At 36.5% G+C, this 20,497-nt stretch overlaps 1 protein-coding gene across 1 annotated transcript; it reads left to right on the top strand.

Annotated features, from left to right (window-relative positions):
* The first annotated feature begins 688 nt into the window (after positions 1-688).
* LOC121432716 (aldo-keto reductase family 1 member C13-like) lies at positions 689-19,263 on the top strand. Its single transcript, XM_041630867.1, has 10 exons — positions 689-835; positions 5,627-5,755; positions 8,174-8,341; positions 9,160-9,276; positions 10,153-10,230; positions 10,736-10,858; positions 13,566-13,675; positions 13,926-14,091; positions 17,404-17,486; positions 18,981-19,263. Exons 2-10 carry the CDS (start codon positions 5,672-5,674, stop codon positions 19,021-19,023), a joined length of 972 nt encoding a protein of 323 aa, XP_041486801.1. The 5' UTR covers positions 689-835; positions 5,627-5,671; the 3' UTR covers positions 19,024-19,263.
* Positions 19,264-20,497: the final 1,234 nt, after the last annotated feature.

Here is a 20,497-nt window from a genome sequence, read left to right as displayed (position 1 = left end):
TGTACTGTGGTCAAAATGTGGTGCCTTTGGCTTCAATTCTTCCTGAAAGATGTTCTATTACCTCATAAATCTTTCTCCTGGGGATAATTTTGTCTTTGACTGTCATGTAAGCACATCCTTTTTTTCTCCAAATACAAAATTCCTAGGGGTAATCTAATTTCTTGAGGTCTGTTGTTTCAATAGTCTGATAGCCCAGGAAGGACAAAAGCATCTTTGTAGAATATCCTAGTTACTTCAAGCCTGTAATAACAGCTCATTGTTTCTTGTGTTGTGTGAAGTAGAAGCTTCATCATAGCAGAAAGCTTTGCAAATTAAACACACATAGGCTCAGGCATGAAGTTAGCTCTGGGAAGGGCTGGCCCATGCCTGCACCCACAAACAAAACATAAATTACAATAGGTGGTGGAAGCTGCGTCATCTTAAGTTGGCATTTTCAGGGGAGCATACACAGTGAACTTTTCTATTTTATGAGTAATTAAAATCCTACACATATTTTTGAACCTTCTATTTCTTAGGTGGAAACCCTAAGAAAATGGGGTCCTGAGAAAAGCAGGCCTCTTCCCTAAAAGGGCCCACCCTGGAGGAGGGAGGGCAAGTGTTATAAGGAGAGGACAAATAAAAGTCCCTGCCTGCCAGTTGCCAGGCTCTGCTGCTGGGCTCAGCATGCTCTTATTCTGAAGAGAGTTCTTACTTCCGTGGCCTCTGAAATGAAACTCTTGGCCGCTCTCTGTGTTGTGTGTTCTTCACTTTGGAATGCAGAATAAACGAGACTGAAGCTAGAGTTGAGACCAGGGGAACTGGAGACCTGCTGCAGGACATCTGGTGCTCAATACAGGTCCACTTTCTTTAGCTAAAGGGCACAGAGAGGCATTCTCCTCCTCAAACACCCTTGGCCAGGAATCGGCTTCTGCTTGGCAACTGTATTGTCTCACTTCCTTCCTATCTCCTAAGGGTACTGAAATTATTTCCTCTTGTTGCTTTTTCTGCTCTAAGAATCATTTAGCTTAAGTGGCTCTTCTCTCTCCTCCCCCTCTCCTCTGTCACTGCTTGTATCCCTGGTTTAATTGCCACTGCCATCCAGCCTGTTGGTTTCATTCTTTTCTTTGACCCAAAAGAGCTGAAAAAGCAGCTGTTTCTGGTTTGTTGCTTGTGTGACCATTATCGGAAACTTGGAATGGTCAAGAACTTTGTCTTGTGCCGTTTCCCACTTTATTGCTGAGATGAAACCCTTTTGCTTGCTCTAATATGTTCTGGAAAGACATTGGAGTCCCCTGCGGTGATTATTCTGAAGTGGCACTTGGCTGTCTGGGAAGTTGCAAGAATTTAAGGATGTGTTTAGAGGATTCTTGTTCTGAGGGCTGCAGAACAGGATGTCTTTTTAACCAAGCAGCCTTCTTTTCTTATGAAACAGCAGTATAGCCTTGGAAAACATGAAGACTGTTGACAGGGAGTGACCATAAACCACCCTCATCCCTTTTATGAGGATCCTCGCCCCTATTGCTGGGATTCTTTCATTGTCTTTTAAAATATTATTTTTTAACTTATTATTAGTATATGTGTGGGTTTGCATGTACATAATGTTTGTGAGGTACATATGTATTGTCATTTATTGAGAGGTATAAATATAGTTTTGCAAATTGGTTTTCTGCTCCCACCTTTATGTAGGTTTTGGGGTTCAATCTCATGTCTTCAGACTTGCAAAGAAAGTGCCTTTACAGACATAGCCACCTCACAGATCTGAAGGAACTATTTTTTTTTTTTAAATTTTAAAACGTCAGGTGGTAGCTCTTCAACATCGAATCTCTTCCCAGGCAGTTTTTCTTGTTTTGGAGTGAGAGGTGGTCACTCTGAGGGGAGAAAGGCCTGTTTCTATTGCTTGTTATTGCCCATTTCCAATGTCAGGGAAGAGCTTTACGAGTTAGAACTAGAATAAGGGTCCTGGGTGCAGCCTGCTCTCACTTAAGGAAAGTCTCCTGTGCAGTAGGCATTGGTCCCCTATGAAAACGAAACCATTTGCAATCTGTCACAGTCCTTCATTGGAACAGACACATTTTGCATCTCAAACCACAATTGCAAGATTAGCATACACACAGTTTTGGCTATGTGTGTTTTCTTACATGCCTTTTCTTGTTTGATAATTCACTGTTTGAGGTACTTGGAAGTTCGTATCATAGCCTGGCCTTGCCAGAATCCAACATTCTGAAACCCTCAGAATCATATGAGACCAAGAAAATTATGTAAAAGAAAAATTTTAAATTATCCAAGCAGAAATTAAGTCTGCCTAGGAGTTACCACGGACAAGAATCTTATAGTTTAAGAACATGTGGGCCAGTATTATGGGTTACTTTAAACTATGAAAATAATTTGGATTCAGTTCCCTTTGAGTAAGTTGATGTATTTGTTTATGTTACTGTTTCAAGGTAAGAAAGGGAATTAGATAGAAAAGAATCCGTAATTAGGAAGGAGAAACTATAAAGTAGAATGTAAGTTACAAAGATTTGTGGAGGTGGGATTTCCAGAAGGCATGTATATAATAAGTAAAGGTTACTAAAATCTCTAAGGCCAGAATTCAGTGCACTGATATAAAGCCTGGGCTTAGTTCAGTGTAAAAGTATATGGTTTGTATCATTCATAAAGGTTGGGTTAGAAAAAAATTTATGTTTTATCAAGATAATTATATTTTCTGCCTTATTTGTTAAAAATATGTTCTCATCTAAACTTCGCCTGCCACAGAAAGGTTAGTAATAAAAAAAAAATCATGTGTCACTGCACAAGATGGAAAAAACTTTCCTTGTGGATGCTGAAAGCCCAAGTTTGCAGGCTTACTCAACGAGAATGGGAGGTCTAGAAGGATAGCTAGTGTTTTGAACCTTATCTTCCCAAGTCAGCCAGAACACAGAGGGAAAAGGAACCCTTAGGAATGTTTGGCTTCTCTGGTAAGTCACCTGTCCTTGTAATTGGAGAGGCCTTAGAATTTCCAACTACTGAACTCTAAGCTGCACATAGACTACATGTACACTCAAAGAAAAGAGAGTATTCTCTGTGCTTCTATGTTAAGCTGTATGGTCAGCAAGAAACTTCCCCATTCCTTCAGATGGCACACTTGATAGAGGAAAGTATAAACAATTAAAGGTCTCTAGGAGATTCCCTGACTCTTTAAGGAGCTTAATTATTTAACCTCTCATATGTTCTTAAATGCTCCCCAGTGCATAAAACAAAATAATGCTATCTGCTCCAACTAAGACTCTTATTTGATCTCGTTGACCCAGGGAACCCCTGTGCTCCCAAACATATATAAAGACATAAAAAAAACAAATGACTGGTTTTAGCTAGTGTAAAAGGGACAGTGTTCAAAAGGCTGTCAAACTCCAAGGAATTAATGACTGAACCCACAGCTCAGGAGAAAGGCTTATGTTTCACAAAGACTCAGAATGAGAAGGGGAGGACCACACTGAAGCAATAAACCAATTACCCACTGTGCTTTCTCTTCTAAGGGCACCAAGGTTCAGGTAAGCAAATCTGTGGACTATGCTCCACAGCTCCTGCTAGTGAAATTATCCTTCTGGGAGGTGTCGTAATGACACATTCACTCTCCCCTCTGGCCTCCTCACATAATCCTGTCTTGACTCCCATAAAAGTATTTCCAAAGGTTTTTCTAACATTGTTTAAACAGGTTTGGCCCTGGTTAGCCTCTCATTTACTATGATATTAAACATTTTGACTCCTTGCTCCTCCTTTAATGGGTAATCAAATTTGTTTGTTCCATGAACCAACAGATTACTTTTCAAATAGTTATGCAAAAGGTAGTGCTGCACCTATTCTGGACCAGATCCAGACACATCATAGCTTGCTTGCACGAAATGATCTAAGTCTTCCTTAGAATTTTCAAATTAAAAAAAAATTGTATGTTTCTTATACCAACAGTCTCCCACAATATTCATGATTTGATTTTTGTCTTGTATCTCTGGTTCTTGTTCACTTAGCATCTTTGTACAATTGATATCTTCAAGGCTCAACACCCAAAGACTTTAACTGAGAGTGACCAAGTGATGCTAACCTTTAACCCCTATCATCACTTTTTTCTTTTTAAGAGTCTCTGAACTTTATTCCTTGGAGGACTCTGTGATCTCTTATCCAGATGTTCCTTATAGCAATGCCCTCACCCAGGAAGAACTAGCCAGACAAGCTGCGTCCTCTCTTCCCTGAAAGATTTCAAAAATCTATTGTTGAACAGGAAGTAAACTGACCAATGGTCTCCCCACATCAGGATATAGAGAGCAGTCGATTATCCCTGAGCCTGACGTGCAGGAGCCATGCTGTAGATATGTCAGTTGGGGCTGGACTCCACAAATGTACATTTTGATTAGTTGTGATTTTCTGAAAAGACCTAAGCCTGCTGCCAAGAGACATTTCCTTGATGAGGAAAACCCGAGGGTTATACTTGTCTTTGAATTTAAGAACAGATATTTAAAATGTTGTTAGGCTTATAATGACTTAGGCTCTTCTCCAAAATCCATGGCTTCCCTAGTCCTGGGTAGTTGGCTAGGTTTCTGGTTCCAGGACTATTTTCCCCACTGTTGATTGGGTTTTAAGGCCAATTAGTTAATTGTTTGTTACCACCAAAGTATGTATTCTACCAATGCACATTTATAGTTTTGGATCACTGTAGGGGTCATTTTAATTGCGACAACTCACAGCCCTTGGAAGGTTGGGCAGATGGTGTAGGTGGATGAAATAGGATATGATAATATTTGGTAGTGTTGATTCTCACTGGGCCAGTTTCAAAGACCCACAACCAGGTCACAAAGAACAACATGCAGGAGTGGTTGACTCTGCCTGGATAATCTCAAATTGTCCTCAGGAATTTTCTCACAAAGTAGTATGTGCCCAGTGTTGTTACTTTTTTTCTTTTCAACTTTGGTATTATTTAAATTCTATTCCTTGCCCCTTAGACTGAAATTTAGGTAAAATCTAAGAGAAACATGCTTTTTATTTTCCTAAAAGTGCCCGCGATGAAGAGATAAGAGAGAGGAGAGCGTGCCTGTAAGAAGCAAGGCCACTGCTGCCAAGCTTGGTGTGCTCTTATTTTGAAGTTTATTCTTGTTTCATTGTTTGTTAAAATTCAGTGCTAGCCTGCTTGCTCAATTGCTATGATGTATTTGATATCATCTCTTTTAGGAGAACAAAAACTAAGAGTGCTGCTGACTTGAGACTAGCGGAGACTTGAGACATCCATAACCAGAAGAGAATAGGTTTCTATGTAGAAAGCTCCTAGTAACTGTTCACTTAACCACTGCAATAGCTTACAGTAATTTTTAGAGTTTAAAGAGAAATTTTACTAAAAGAAATTACGACTATATAATGATTCACTACAAAATTATCTTTTATATTTCTGAATGGAACCAAATGACCTGTGAAGTAGTGCTTTAAATTTCCTACTCCTCCTTTCTCTGTTGCTTAATTGTTAAACGGGAATTGTCACTGGTTAACCATTAATCAGGTAGGAGTATTGTTTAATCATTAACCAGAGAGTAACCCCACCTACCCATTAGAGGGTATGGGCTTCTGGTTGTCCATTAGCCAGAAGGTTGACATAAGGCCTTCACATTTTCACTGTTCCACAAAGGCTGCAGGAGAATCAGAACCTGCTTAGTCAGAAGAGTGCTAAGCAATGAGTTCCAAACAGCAGCGTGTGAAGCTAAATGACGGCCACTTCATTCCAGCACTGGGCTTTGGCACATACAAACCTGAAGAGGTAAGAACTATGGTGTTGGTGGAGGGTTCAGGAGAAAATAGCCTAAGGGAGGATGGGGAAGATAAAGCTGTCAAGTCACCCATTCCTATGGGACTCTGTGGAACTCACGGAGTTTTGTTTCCCTAGACTAGAGCTATATATACTACATATGAGAAAGAAGATAGTTTGGCCTGTGTCAAGGTCTTATTATATGATCATTTGTCAATGGTTCAGTGTGTCTTGGCTTTGTAGAAGAAATCAAATCACCAGTCTGGAACACTGTTAGCTTTCTTGATTTGATGCTGATTGGAAGAAGGGAGGGTTCCTCTTTTTAGCTCTATATTCTATGGTATTTTCCCCATACCTCAAAAATGCCAGACTTAAAAAATTAGCAAGTGAAATATTTGTGTAGATGAGAAACAGAATAAAAGTCCTAGGATGACTGCAATTCTGTTTGGGGCGTGGTCAGTATTTCACAGCAAATGCTCCACCTCAGTTAAGTAAAACATCCAATGCACTACTCTCAACTGTGTCAACTGTGGGCACTGGGTGGACACTGCAGCATCATGATGGTGAAAATGGCAGGTGTGAGATGCTGGTCTTTGCTAATGTACATTAGGTTTATAGCATAGTGGTCCAGAAGGTGCTCTGAAATGAAGTGAGCAAAAACGACAAGTTACAAACATGGAAGGAATTTCATGTTTTAAAATCTTTGATCATTCGATTTTAAGATAAGCGAATTATTTTTTTAAACTTTGAACTCACGTATTTCTTATCTGTAATTTTTACAAGGATATGTATGGCATTCCAATGGCCATATTGTCTGGTCTATACCTTATCTTGTCGGAAATATCCAAAGGGCAAAACTGAAGAAATATGATAGGATTTAATTACTTTGTATGGTAAAATTGCTTAAAGAAAAGGAAGGTAATGGGGCAGGAGATATCTTCAGTGGCTTATGAGCACTTATTTATTGCTCTTCAGGTACCAGGATTTTATTCCCAGCAGGTACATGGCAGTTCACAAGCATCAGTAACTCCAGTTCTAGTGATCTAACAACCTTTTCTGTCCTCCACAGGCACTGCATGCATATGGTGCACAGACATATATGCAGGCAAAACATTCTCACAGAAAATTAATCAAAAACAACAGTTTAGAAAAAGAAAGAGGCCACAATCACTATGGAAGTCTCAGCCTGAGTAGCCCTGTAGCTTGATCACTTCTACAGGCCTCAGGGTTCAATGCTTAGAGCCACCATCTCATTTACTATACTATCATCATGAAAAGAATTTCTTTTTCCTGTTTTTTTTTTAATTTGTTCTGAGACAGGGTCTTACTGTGAAGCTCTGGTCCTGGGATTTGCTATGTAGACCAGGCAGATCTTGAACTCACTGCTTCAGGAGTGCTGGGATTAAAGATGTTGTGTGCCATGTCTAACTCAGATGTTTTTAAATAAATGCTAAAGTAGTTTGACGCAGCATGATCCTCTATCCTTTAACATATGGATGTTGTGTCAGAGTAAGCAATAATCTGAAATTTAAGTCTGGTTATATTTTCATTACACAATGTAACTTTTGTTTTAAGGGCTGATAACCTAACATGAATAATCCCTTACAAATTAGGTACAACTTTCTATTTTTTTTTCTTTTTTGGTTTTTTCGAGACAGGGTTTCTCTGTGGTTTTGGAGCCTGTCCTGGAACTTGCTCTTGTAGACCAGGCTGGTCTCGAACTCACAGAGATCCGCCTGTCTCTGCCTCCCGAGTGCTGGGATTACAGGCGTGCGCCACCACCACCCGGCAGGTACAACTTTCTATACAGATGAGATTTTCCATGTATTGACACAATTTGATGCAGAAAAAAAAGCTCAGTATTTCCTAGGAGTCTTCACTGGGGGAAGACTCATGATGCTGCACTGAATTTGTATCTCTTATCTGTTTTGTTCCAAATACGTTTCTCCTGTGTTCATTGTACTTGTGACCCCATAAATTACCACAGGGGCTATTTCTATATACTCAGTTCTGTAAGCATTTATAGAATAATCACTGAATTTGAGGTCTACTTGAGGTCCTCTGGTGCAAATAATTGATCATTATTGCATGGGTATGAAGGAGTTAAGGAATATGAAATTCTCATTATTATCCAGGAAGAACTCAGTGAAAGTAGGTTGAAACCTCTTACCTCAAATGCTCAGCTATCCTAGATATGGGGGGAAAGGCTCCTGAAATCACCTCTGTGTCTGTCATCTTCATAGTTACTGTTTGTGGATACTGTTAAGTTTTACGGGAGGTGAAATATCAGTGGCCAGGAAACCAGTCTCTTGTTAGGTAGTAAAGTAACATGAGAATGACCTAGGAATATAAAATTCCTCCTTTTTGTCCACTACATCCATTTCAATCTCTCTTACATGCCTTTAAATTCTGCTTTTGTTTACTCTTTAGGTTCCTGAAGATAAGCCACTGGAGGCTATAAATTTAGCTCTAGATGCTGGGTTCCGCCACATTGATACTGCTTATGTGTATCAAACAGAAAAGGATGTAGGGCAGGCTATTCGAAGCAAGATTGCAGCTGGCCTTTTGAAGAGAGAAGACATATTCCTCACTACAAAGGTATTGTGTGTGTAGTTCTCAGATGCACAGGTGAACTGAAATGTGATGTAGGCACGCAAACATTAATTGGATCATTAATTATCTGATAATATATATATATATATATACAATTTTTATTACATATATTATTGCATATAATTTTATTACATATAATTTGTAGATGAGTTCATGAAAAGCAAAAAAAAAGATTTTGACTTCCCATTGTTCTCAAATATATCACTCTGAAGTCCTTTTCTTTCCCAAACCTCAATTCATTTTTAACATGGGCTGTGAATTCAGTTTAAACTATGAAATTGTGGCTTTCTCTATCTCCTTGAAAGCTTTGTAAAATTTATTATATGTCAAATACTAATTTTATCTTTAACCATTTAAGAGCAGTAAAAGAGAACTTTCATATTAAAGGTTAAAGTACAATTATTAGTGTCAGTCACACATTAAAATTTTATCTGTTGCTTCTGTTCAATTATGTAAACAAGTGATGCTAACTCTTCTCTAATGGTAAAAATGGGTCAAATAATTAGATTAATAATTGCTTTTGATCTATGTGAGATTTAATTCAGAGACTGAATATTATTTGTAAAAAATATGAGTTTTATCTTTTGAGAAATTTTCTTTTATTTTTGAAGGATTAAAACAAACTTATGATCAAGTTTGTATTTGTAAGTCAGATTAATAAAAACAATAGAACAAAGGGGATTTCATGTCTTTTGATTATAAGTTTCTACATAGTGCAAATGCATTTATATTAGATAAAGTAAAACTTCCATATTTGGATTGTTTACTAATCTAGGATTACTTCCATTCTTTCATGTAAATAGCTTTGGTGCACTTTCTTTAGACCAGAGCTGGTTCGATCTAACTTGGAAAAATCATTGAAAAACCTTCAACTGGATTATGTTGACCTCTATATTCTTCATTACCCAGTGCCAATGAAGGTAAGTAATTTGAATGGTCAGACTTTATCAACTTTGACAATGGCATGGTTATCATTTTTTTCTGGATGATCAAGATAAAGATCTATTTTATTTTATTGTAAATTCAATTTATGTAATACATAATCTACTCAAAACAGATTATGCAAATGGCCATAAAATTGAAGTCCAAGCAATTGCTAGAATTACAGACTCAAGAAATGTTCAAAAATGACACTATTTATGCATTTCTCATATTACACTACTAGGTATAGAGGTTTTAGTAAAGCATTTTGTTTTCTTGTGGCATTGAGAGAGTTCAAGCTTTCTGGTTATCAACTTTTTATAGCATCATTAAGTTTTCCTCCATCAAAATTAGCTTGGAATACAACTTTGATTAACCATCTTTAGTGGACAAACTTTCCTATTGCCAAAATATGTTCAGGTAGGAAAAGAATATTGATTATTTGGCTTGCGTCAGGACTGAAATCTACTATTACCGGAGGTCAGGATTGTATGTCTACTAAAATTCTTAGTGAAAGAGAAATCTCTCATCAAAAGCATGAATAAGAAGTTACAAAGTAATGGACAACAGTTAGGAGACTACAGATAGACCTGTGAGAATACTGTTTACTAATAACAATAATAACTAATATGTTTGTAAAACTATTACATATATATATATATATATATATATATATATATATATATACAGTTTATACAAGAAACTAGTTCAAGTACCTGAGAGTACTCCTTATACTTCCACATACAAATCACTTTGTAAATGTAAGTACATAGAATGATGCTCTTGTTAATACATATTTAGTGTTCTATTTCTAGCTATTCCTTTGATTATAATTGTGTTTCGTCAGATTATTATGAAGACTGTTTCTGTTCCAGCCAGGGGAGGATCTATTTCCAGAAGATGAACATGGGAATACATTATTGGACACAGTGGATATCTGTGCCACATGGGAGGTGAGCAGTTGGAAGAGGGACAGTGGAGGAGCTGGGAGAGGGAAACCGGATCATGCTTGAGGAAGGGGGGTATATGCCTCTAGGTGTATAAATTCATTATGTTTACATGGTGTGTTACCAGAATGAAGAAGAGCCATGCATTACTATAGTGTAATGAAGAACTACTCAGGACAACAGGAATGAATGTATTTTGCCAACATATGTAGTGTGAAAATCTGGTTCTTAGTAAGGATGCAGTAATTCCTTCATGGCTGTCACTTTCTTCCTTTATTATCTTCGCTCTTTTGGGTTCTTCACATTCAATTTCAGCGATAATCTGGGCAGTGTCTCCTTAGTGCCACTTTCTCAATGTTAGTGTGATAATGATCAAACCCAGGGTCTTTCACTGCTAGCAAGTGCTCTGCCACTGAACTGTATATCTAGAGCAAAATGGTGTACTCTGAACTGCTCCACCTTGTATTTATTTCAATGTAAATATGACTCTTCACAACTCCATCATTTCTAGGCTGTGGAGAAGTGTAAGGATGCAGGATTGGTCAAGTCCATTGGGGTTTCCAACTTTAATAGCAGGCAGCTGGAGAAAATCTTGAGTAAGCCTGGGCTTAAGTACAAGCCTGTCTGCAACCAGGTGAGAAACGTCACACTCCCTTTAGTCTGATACACATTTCCTTATCTCTGTTCTGATGTCTCCAGTCCATTTGATCCTTCCTCAAGTCATCTTATTTTCATTGAAAAGAAGATTCCAAGAATAGTGTCACTGGAGCAAAGGATACTTTGAGATTCTAAAATTCAGTTTTGCGGTATTAAATTTAGTGAAAAGGAGACCATACTGTCGTGTCCAACTGGTGCAAAATGTGGAGATTTAAAGTGATCCAGGAAGCAGATGTCACTAGTAGTATTTCAGGATCAAAGTAGACTTATCTGACCTAAGAAAATGTAGTCTATCAGACAAGTGAAGGTGCTGGGAAATGGGCCCACTTATGGTGAGTACGTCATAAGAACATGGAATGAGCAGTGAAAGGAGAGGATGAAAATGAGCGAGATGAGTAGGCAGGGCAGCTTTGGAGGCAAAGGGGTTATTCTTTCCTCTTAGTATGCCCGGTCTTGGGATTTTGAAAGAAAGACATAGCTGCAGGGAGTACAAAGTCTACAAACCATGCACATTTAACTGATCGTCTCTTCATAGTGATATTAATGTTGGATAAAAGCTATACTTGGGGATTACATGCAGAACATACAGTAGATTCTGTGCCAGAAAACCTCTAGGTGAGCGTTTCTTTTCTTCCTCATCTCTTATAAGCTATTTTAAACGCATGCATGTATTCTGTGAGTGGCCCTATATTCTCTATTCCAATTTAACACATGCTCATCATGTAACAAAGATCTTTGTCTGGAAACTGTAGTGACCTGGCTGCTACGGTAGTAAAGAAGAGATTTGCAGGCAGTTGAAGTATTTAACTATAGATCAGAAAAAGAAAAGTATCTTATAGAGTGCACCAGAAAAGGGCAGTGTGCTGGACATAAAGGAAGCATTGCCTTAGACCACTTCACTGCACTCTCTGCTGGAAGGCCTTGATGGCTGGTCAGAGGTTTCACTTTATCATGGCCTGGCAGCTTTTTCCAAAAGCATAGTACAGGGAAACTCCCTCTCTTTTCAGCAATACTTCCTGCTCTCTACTGCTCTCATCTAGAGACTGTCCCTGGGTGTGGAGGACTGATCTTATTTAAAAGCTGTCTCTTAGCCAGATTCCTGATATTTATTGACCCTTGGCACAGATTCCTGCTAGAAGGCTCGTACTGGGAGTTTTGCTATAGAAATCTATTGTCACATATGTGGTCTTTTGATAGGAGCATGTCACTTAATCTCAATCTGGGTTTGTCCTCAAGCTACCCAGTTCTATATTTTCCTTATAACATGGGATACAGTTGAGCTGATTCACCAAAGTCTGTCTCCTGGAGGGCTGTCTCTGTCACACTCACAGCCATGCTAACCTTGATCTCCAGTTCTGCTCCCTCCATCCCCATGGACTAATGCGGCCCGCGATCTGGAGGAAGAAGCAGAACCACTCTTCTCTATCCCGTCCTCTTTCTTCTTTATTCCCCAGGCAGCTTGTCTCAATTTTCAAGTCATCTGTCCATGTAGGATTTCATATATCTACAAGGTCTAGGACTTAGAAAAGAGAAAAAGTGGGTTATTCGTCTTTCTTCAACTGTTTTAATTTACTTACTGTGATTATCTCCAATGCATTAATTTTTCTACATGCAGTTAACTTTATACATTTTTATAAATAAAAACTTCCACTGTGCTTAGAAGCCACATAAAGGCTATCCTTTCCTCTGTTGTTGGCAGCTATGCTGGTTCCCTAACTTAGCTATCATGAGCTGGTCTGCTATTAATAGCTTTTCCTGAATAGAAAATACTGTTTCAGGTCATTACTTTTTTCATAATAACATGAAATTGTGACTTTCCAATATAACCAATATATATATATATGTATATATGGCTTTAATTTTCTCCAAAAATTCTTATCATAATTTTTGTGAAGCATTCTAAATAATTGATAGACTGAAGAAGAATATTTCTGCTTCCTAACCTGTATCTCAAAATAGTGACAGTTTGTCACATGGACAAATACACCCATTCAGGGTCTATCTCTACATATATATTTACTTTATATCTTTCCAATATTTTCTTTAATTTTTAAAATTACATTTGGGTGTGTGCATTTGTGTTGTGTATGTACATGTGTGTATGCTTATGTGTGTGTATGTATGTGTGTGTTATGGTACATTTGTAAAGGAGGAAAGGAGAGGACTTGTGAGTTTCATTGAAAAAAACTCAGGTCTGACTTGTCAGCAAGTAATTTAACCTACTGGCTCTATTTCCGAAACATTCTTAGGACCTTCTTCAAAGTAGTTTCTTTAAGTGTTCACCTTCAAAAAGTTCAGAAAATAACTCCCCAAAATGGAGATGTGATCAGACATTGTTAGACTTGTATTTAAAAAAATTAGCAATTTTTCCATAATCTGAACTTGTGTATATTTAAATTTCCCAGATATTTTTGGAAATGTCTTCAAGTCAGTACTGTATTTTCACTTTGTAATCCAAATTGGAATTTGAACTTCAAGATCTGCTTCATAGAATTATTTTATCATAATAAAAATATTTTTGTGTCATATTTGTATATAGATGTGAAATTAAATTTTAAAGATGCAGATTAAACTATATTGATAATCAAAGTATGTTACATTTTCTTATTTAATCCTTCTCTTTTACATAAACACTAGTATTTTGTATAATTAGATACTATTCTGTTTGTCCCTCTATTCTAAAGGTGGAATGCCATCTTTACCTGAACCAGAGCAAACTGCTGAACTACTGCAAGTCAAAGGACATTGTTCTGGTCGCCTACTGTGCTCTTGGATCTCAACGACCTAAACGATGGTAAGGACAGTAAGGAGTTTACTCCAAACACTAGTATTGGTGAAATCTTTTTAATAATAACATAAACTCAGGTTTCAGAAGCTCATTTTGAACTTGGTAAGAGAGAGAGAAGAATTTCCATTTTTGAGGAGATCTTAATGATGGAAGTTACTGGTCCAACGATTTTTTTTTTTTTTTGAAGACCCCTGGTTCTGAAGCCTCCTATCAATTCTTAGCTTTTGAAGCTAAAGTTTTCGGCTTTTATTTCCAGGGTGGACCCAAACTCCCCGGTTCTCTTGAATGATCCAGTTCTTTGTGACATGGCAAAAAAGCACAAGCGAAGTCCGGCCCAGATTGCTCTTCGTTACCATCTTCAACGTGGAATCGTGGTCCTTGCCCAGAGTTACAAAGAGAATGAGATAAAAGAGAATTTACAGGTGACCAGGGAGGCTGTGGGCATCTGGACTCTTACACATCCTCTCTCTTCTATTTTCTTCTTTGAAATCTCTCAGGGAACTTTTTGGCACAGAGAATCTGCCTAGCATTTCCTGCTCACGTGAGATTTCAGTTGCATGCAGAAATGTTTTGTCCTACTCTACAACATAACAACTTAACTTGATAAAATTCTATTTAGAGAGAGCACAGAAATTTAGAATTCAGAATTAAGTCATCTGCGCACCGTGAACAGCTTTGCTATGGGTCTCTTCATTGTTTGATGAAATGAGAGTTTAAGTTTGAGTAGATATTTTCATATGATAAACATTTGTGGCTTTATTTTGTATTTGACTTGCATATTCACATATTTTATTTCATTTTTGTTTATTAATTTTTATTTATATGTATAGATGTTTTGGCTGCATACATGTCTGTGCACCATATCCATGCCTGGTGTCTGCAGAGGCTAGAAAAGGGTGCCCTGGAGCTGAAGTTGTGAATGATTGTGGGCTGCACTGTGTGTTCTGGGACTCTAATCTGCTCAGGAAGTTCAGATAGTGTTTAAACCAGGGGGCCATAGATAGTATCATGCACACATATTTTAATATGGATGTATTTATTTCTTATGAGTTGCTTTACTGGCTAAGATCATATTCCTTTATTGAAGACTAACCTATATTGTTGACCTTCTATTTTCAACTACAAGAACTTTGTTATACCATTATGTAAAACAATTGAAAATGAACCAGGTCCAACCTAGAGTTTTAATATAGAGTATATTTTTTAGTTCATTATTCTATGGTTTTATATTTTTCTAGAATTATATCTGAGCACTGAGTGGTCTATCTACCTTGCGTTCTCTCAAGTACATTTAAAGAACTAGTGTATATATTTGCAAGATGATGATATCCATCTGACTCAGGATACAGTTGATCTTTTCTGTGATGTTCTTTAGCCCCAAAAAGTTTTCATTCATTAGCCAAATGGCATAGGCTTTCTTTCCTCACATATTCCTCTTTCAAGACACTGAGTCAATACTTGCAAAGACTTTAAATCTAGGAAAAAATTATCTACCACATATTCTGCTAAGTTAAGACCTGGGAGATGGTTCAGTTATTAAAGTTCTTGCCAAGCATACCTGGGACTGGACTTTAGATCCACAGAACTCACATTCCAAGTAGGTATGGTGCACTCCTCTAATTGAGCTTTGCAAGCATAGATAAGGGATTCCCAAGAGTAAGTTGACTAGTGAAAACTGTCATATTGTTGTTCTCTGGGTCTGATGGAGAGATCCTGCCTCAATGAATAAGGTACAAGAGCTATGTGGATGAAGTCTGGTATCAACCTCAGTCTTCCACATACAATACACACATATGTGAACCCCTACATAGGCACATATAAAAACACATGAATACTGTATATACACGTATGGAAATAGACAAAGGACAGAAAGTGTTAAAATTAAAGGAGTCAGAATAAGGACATTGCCTATTAGTAGAAGTAGGTGCACATTTGCATGGAGTGTGAAGACTTGATAATATGAGTTATAATTAATTTGCAGCATTTATATCTTCTCCACATTAATTACCTTACAAATTCAGATACATTTATTCTATCCTAAATTCTGCTGTGCTCTCTCTCTCTCTCTCTCTCCTTGTTTATTTTCATTAGCAAATATTTCTCTTTATTGTGTTTCTTCATTCTTTTATTTTGTGGTTAAATGTCATGTTCTTTTTTTCATTGAGAACAAAACATCATATACCATATATATTTAAAAAGCGCATTTCTTTCCAAACTCTAGTTGAAGTGCAGCTTCTGAAATTATGTAAAATAAAAATTAAAGAACAGTTAAATAATGTTCTAAATGGCTATGTAGTGTTGCCATCAAGAGTAATTATAATCATGGATTCTCTTTGTCTTATTTATGTGAACCTCTTTTCAAAATATGACAAACTACCTTAACAATATGACTTAACAATAATTCAGGTCTTAAACAAGGACAATGACAAATAATTCCACTGCGTGTAAAGAAGAAATCTCATAATGTAGCATACTTAGATAGAGAACTACAGACAAATAATTTTAAGAGCCTAAGATCTGCAGAATTGGTCTTCCTTAGGATGGGGTACTTGTTTATCCAACAGCCACTGGTCAGCCGTGAAATGATATGCAAACAAACAACACTAAATAGATTCAGCAGAATGCTTTTATGTACATGGGTGTGTATCTGTGTGTGTAGAATAAATGAACAAAAAGATCAAAAATTAGCGAGGAGACATGTGAGAGTGAGGAGAACAAAGGTGGGGATGATATAATTAGATTTGAATAAAAATAAAATATGATTTTCTGTGCAGATAAATCATATATGTGTGAATTTCTTAATTTATTATTGTTTACCTTGATTATATCTTTCAGTGTTTAAATATTTAAGCTTTTAGATAAATACTAAATTTCTCTATCAGTTGAGGAAGAACTGAAAGTTTGAAATATTAAGAATTTTAATATGTAAATATTGAGAATTTACAATTTTATGTGACCTTTTTATATATTAACAACTTAATTTTTTCCTTTAAGGCATTTGCATATATCCTGTTAAGTTTATAAAGAGAAGTGGTGCTATTTATCATCATTTACTAATTAATCCTTTTTTCTTTTGTTAGTTTTTAAATATAAAGAAAAGTTTGCTCAGTGATTTTTTACTAGATAAATCAGTAGCTAGATTTGGACACTTTAAGCTTTTCCTTCTGTCTCCACCCCTCTTTCCTTCCCTTTCTACCCCCTTTTCCTCTTTCTATTTATTTATCACCTTTTTAAAAAAGAAATAACTAAAGATTTAATGATTTATTTGTGCCAATAATTTAGAAATTAGTAGAAAATTGCTTTATGTAAAGAAACCAAATGCCAGCCAGTGAAATCCTATTCATGCCAAATACTTTCTTTTTTTGAAACAATAAAATTAACACCTGAATAAATTGTGCCTTAAACTGTGTTACAAAGAATTCTATTTATTCACGTAAATATTTGAATTATTGGGTTGAGAAATTTATTTTAGATTGTTTGAAATCTAGCACCGTGGTCTTTGAATAAAGTTCCCTTTGGTAAATTGTACTGCTTCAACAGATCTCAAAAGTGGTTTCCTTTAACTTTTATTTGATATCCTTTGATCACTTGAGTATCTTGCTTAATGTCATAAAATAACTTTCACGGGTTTTTGCATATTCACAAGTTGCATTTGTAGAATAAAATATGACTCACTTGGGTTTTAAAATTTTGCAAATAGACACTGTCCTGAAATGTTTCAAATTGTTCAATAGGTATTTGAATTTGAGCTGCCTTCAGAGGATATGAAAATTCTAGATGGCCTGAACAAAAATTTAAGATATGCACCTGCTCCATTGTAAGTCATTCTTATTAATATGTCAGAATTTATTTTAGATTATGTCTTTTCCTTTTCAGTGAATGTTTGTTCATAGAATCAATCATTTCATTAGTTTCTTGAAAGCTGCCATTATGACAATTATTTTTAGCTGGGTGGTGGTGGCACATGTTTTTAATCCCAGCACTCAGGAGGCAGAGGCTAGTGGATCTCTGTGAGTTCGAGATCTACCTGCCTTTGCTGTTGAGTACTGTGCGTTCAAAGTCAGAGTGGTCTACAGAACTAGTTCCAGGAGAGCTAGGGCTGTTACACGAAGAAACCATGTCTTGAGAAACCAAAATCAAAACCACACAAACAAACAAAAACATTGATCTCACTTCTTGCTCTTTGGACATATAATTTGATACTTTAAAAGGATAGACAGTTTTCAATGGCATGTATGTTGTCATCACTAGTAGATGATAATGGATTAATAGAGAAAATTGAAAGATAAAGACAAGACATAATGTGTAGGTGGAGGCTTCTCTTTCGTTTCCTGGACACTAAGACCTGAATAATCACACAAAAATTATATTAATTACAACAATGTTTGGTCAAAGGCTCAACCATATTTCTAGCTAGTTCTTATATCTTAAATTGACCCATTTCTATATTTTGTGTATCACCATGAGGCTGCGACTTACTGGGTAAAGGTCCAGCATGTACTTCTCCTTTGGCAGCTACATGGCATCTCCTTGACTTCACCTACTCTCTCTAAGTATTTCTGTTCAGAGTTCACACCTGGCTTTACTCTGCTAAGCCATTGGAAAAAACAGTTTATTCACCAACCAATAAAAGCAACGCATATACAGAAGGACATCTCACATCAATAATGCATGTTAGTGACTTGCAAGTACTTAGTAATTCTTGTTATATATTAAGTATTATAATAAGTAATAATTTTGTCAATTTATACTTTCTAATGGTGATAATCTATAGATCTACAAATTATATGCTAAGCTTGATTCTTAGCCATAGGAATCTATCTTATTAGAGACGTTCTGAATTTAACACCTTATGTTGTATACAATGGTCAGTACATAAATAATGAATGAATTGACAAGGATATTAGTACCTATAAGCAGTGTTCACCACATTATTTTGTGATAATTAATGCTTAGACTTTCATTAAATATGATATTCAGTTTTTTATTTTATTGAGACACTAAAATGAGACATAATGTTTCCTCCTATGCTTTGACAGACTGAATAAGAAGCAAAAAGGAAGGACTATATCTGAATGTCTGTTTGCATTTGTCTGCTCTAGACAAGTGAATTTAATTTGAAACAAAAGCAGTTTTACTTTGTTAAAAACATTTCCTTCATATCCAAGTTTATGAAAATAAAAATAGTTGATTCTGCAACCAGCCAGGAAAATTGAGGGTTAAGTCTAAAGATGGCATCATAGATTTCTGATTTACCACCATGGAAATGAATCCAAGCATTAATAGTTTATATTTTTCTTTTCTATTTTAGTGGTAAGGGTCACCCAGAATACCCTTTTTCTGATGAATTTTAATATGGATGCCTTTGTCTTGACTTCTATCCCAAGTCTCGAAGTCCCTCTATATGGATATTGATCTGGGTGACATCCGAGATGCTGTCGACTGAACATATATCATTTATGCTCAGTCTGAACTGCTTAACAACTCAACTTCAGCTAGAGCCGTGTCCACAAGTCTACCATAAATCATTACATTTTCATTATGCTTTGAAATAATGGCAATAATTCCTATAAAGATCTTTCTTTAATACTGTCTGCATTTCTTGCCTGGTTTGTTTTCTTTTGAATCTTTGAGACAAAAATTTAACTTTTTTGGAAGTTTGGGTGTATAATTTAGGAAATGATAGCTTAAGAGGTTATAGTGGGTGTATACCTTCTCTTCTAGCAAAGTTGCAAGTACCAGGTATTTGTGAGAATGCTCATCTGACTTGTGAGCCCAATAAAAACACACTGCACATATTCATGGTTCTTAGTCTGGAAGGGGAAGCATTCTTGGAAAGGCTGACCCACAGTGCCAGTGTTCCCCCACAACTTCCAAATTACAGAGAACTGGAAATGTTCAGTGAGACATTCCTGAGATAGTGTTGGTCCATGAGGTGGCAGGGGGGTTGAGTGATCTTTAGGTACAGAAGTATGTCACCAGGAGTTGCTATGTTCCTTTATTAGAGTAGGTTTCTCCCTAGAGCTTTGGTCTATTTAATCTCAGGTTCTTAGCATGATTAACAGTGTCAGGTACGGGTTGCTTATTGTGTTGCAGGCCTTAAATCTAATAAAGTGGGGTTGGCTACTTCCATAACATTTGTACCACTATTCCACTAGTATATCTTGCTGACATATCACTATTGTAAGCAGCAAGATTTGTATATTAGTGGTATTGATGATTATCTTTCTTCCCTGGTAGCATGAAAAGCAATTTTTATTACCACAAACACTAATCAGTAGAGTTGAATCTTCTAACTGGGCATCAGATTTATTTCTCATGTTTGATTATGTAGTAAATATGATATTGCTCACAAAGAGCCTACCCATGTTTCACAGACCATAGAGCATTAGTTTACCTTCATCATAATAAATTACAACATCAAGTAAATGAAAACAGCCACAACAGAACATCAAAATATATGGAGTAATGAAGTTTCACATTTTCTTATGGAAATGCCAATGATTTACTTGGTTTTGGCTAATTGATATTTTCCAGTTACAATAATTTATCCTATTGGTCCAATGCTTTGAAGATTCATCAGAGTAGAATTATGCTTATCCTCTCTAAAATAATTTGCCCTTTCCTCTCAGCCCAGGATGTACACTAACATCAGCAACAACTGCTGTCACCAGAGCAACAGCTTTGGTTCAAGGTGCTATTTTTCCTTATCTTAGCAACCATTTTCCATAGAATCTTTGTAAACTCTAGAAAGTAGATAGAAATAAACTTATATCATTTGCATTTGAAAACACTATGGGACTATTGTTCAATATCTGCTCCCATAAT

Source organism: Microtus oregoni, unplaced genomic scaffold, assembly GCF_018167655.1.
Source record: "Microtus oregoni isolate MIOR12 unplaced genomic scaffold, Mior012 000035F_ref0000213, whole genome shotgun sequence".
Lineage (NCBI taxonomy): Eukaryota > Metazoa > Chordata > Mammalia > Rodentia > Cricetidae > Microtus > Microtus oregoni.
Note: the sequence above shows the minus strand (reverse complement) of the source record. Positions and strands in the feature narration are given on the sequence as shown.

Coding starts and splice junctions, on each gene's coding strand:
- LOC121432716 (XM_041630867.1), top strand. CDS start 5,672: ATGAGTTCCAAACAGCAGCGTGTGAAGCTAAATGACGGCCACTTCATT. Junction 10,231..10,735: donor ATATCTGTGCCACATGGGAG/GTGAGCAGTTGG, acceptor CATCATTTCTAG/GCTGTGGAGAAGTGTAAGGA. Junction 10,859..13,565: donor ACAAGCCTGTCTGCAACCAG/GTGAGAAACGTC, acceptor TCTATTCTAAAG/GTGGAATGCCATCTTTACCT.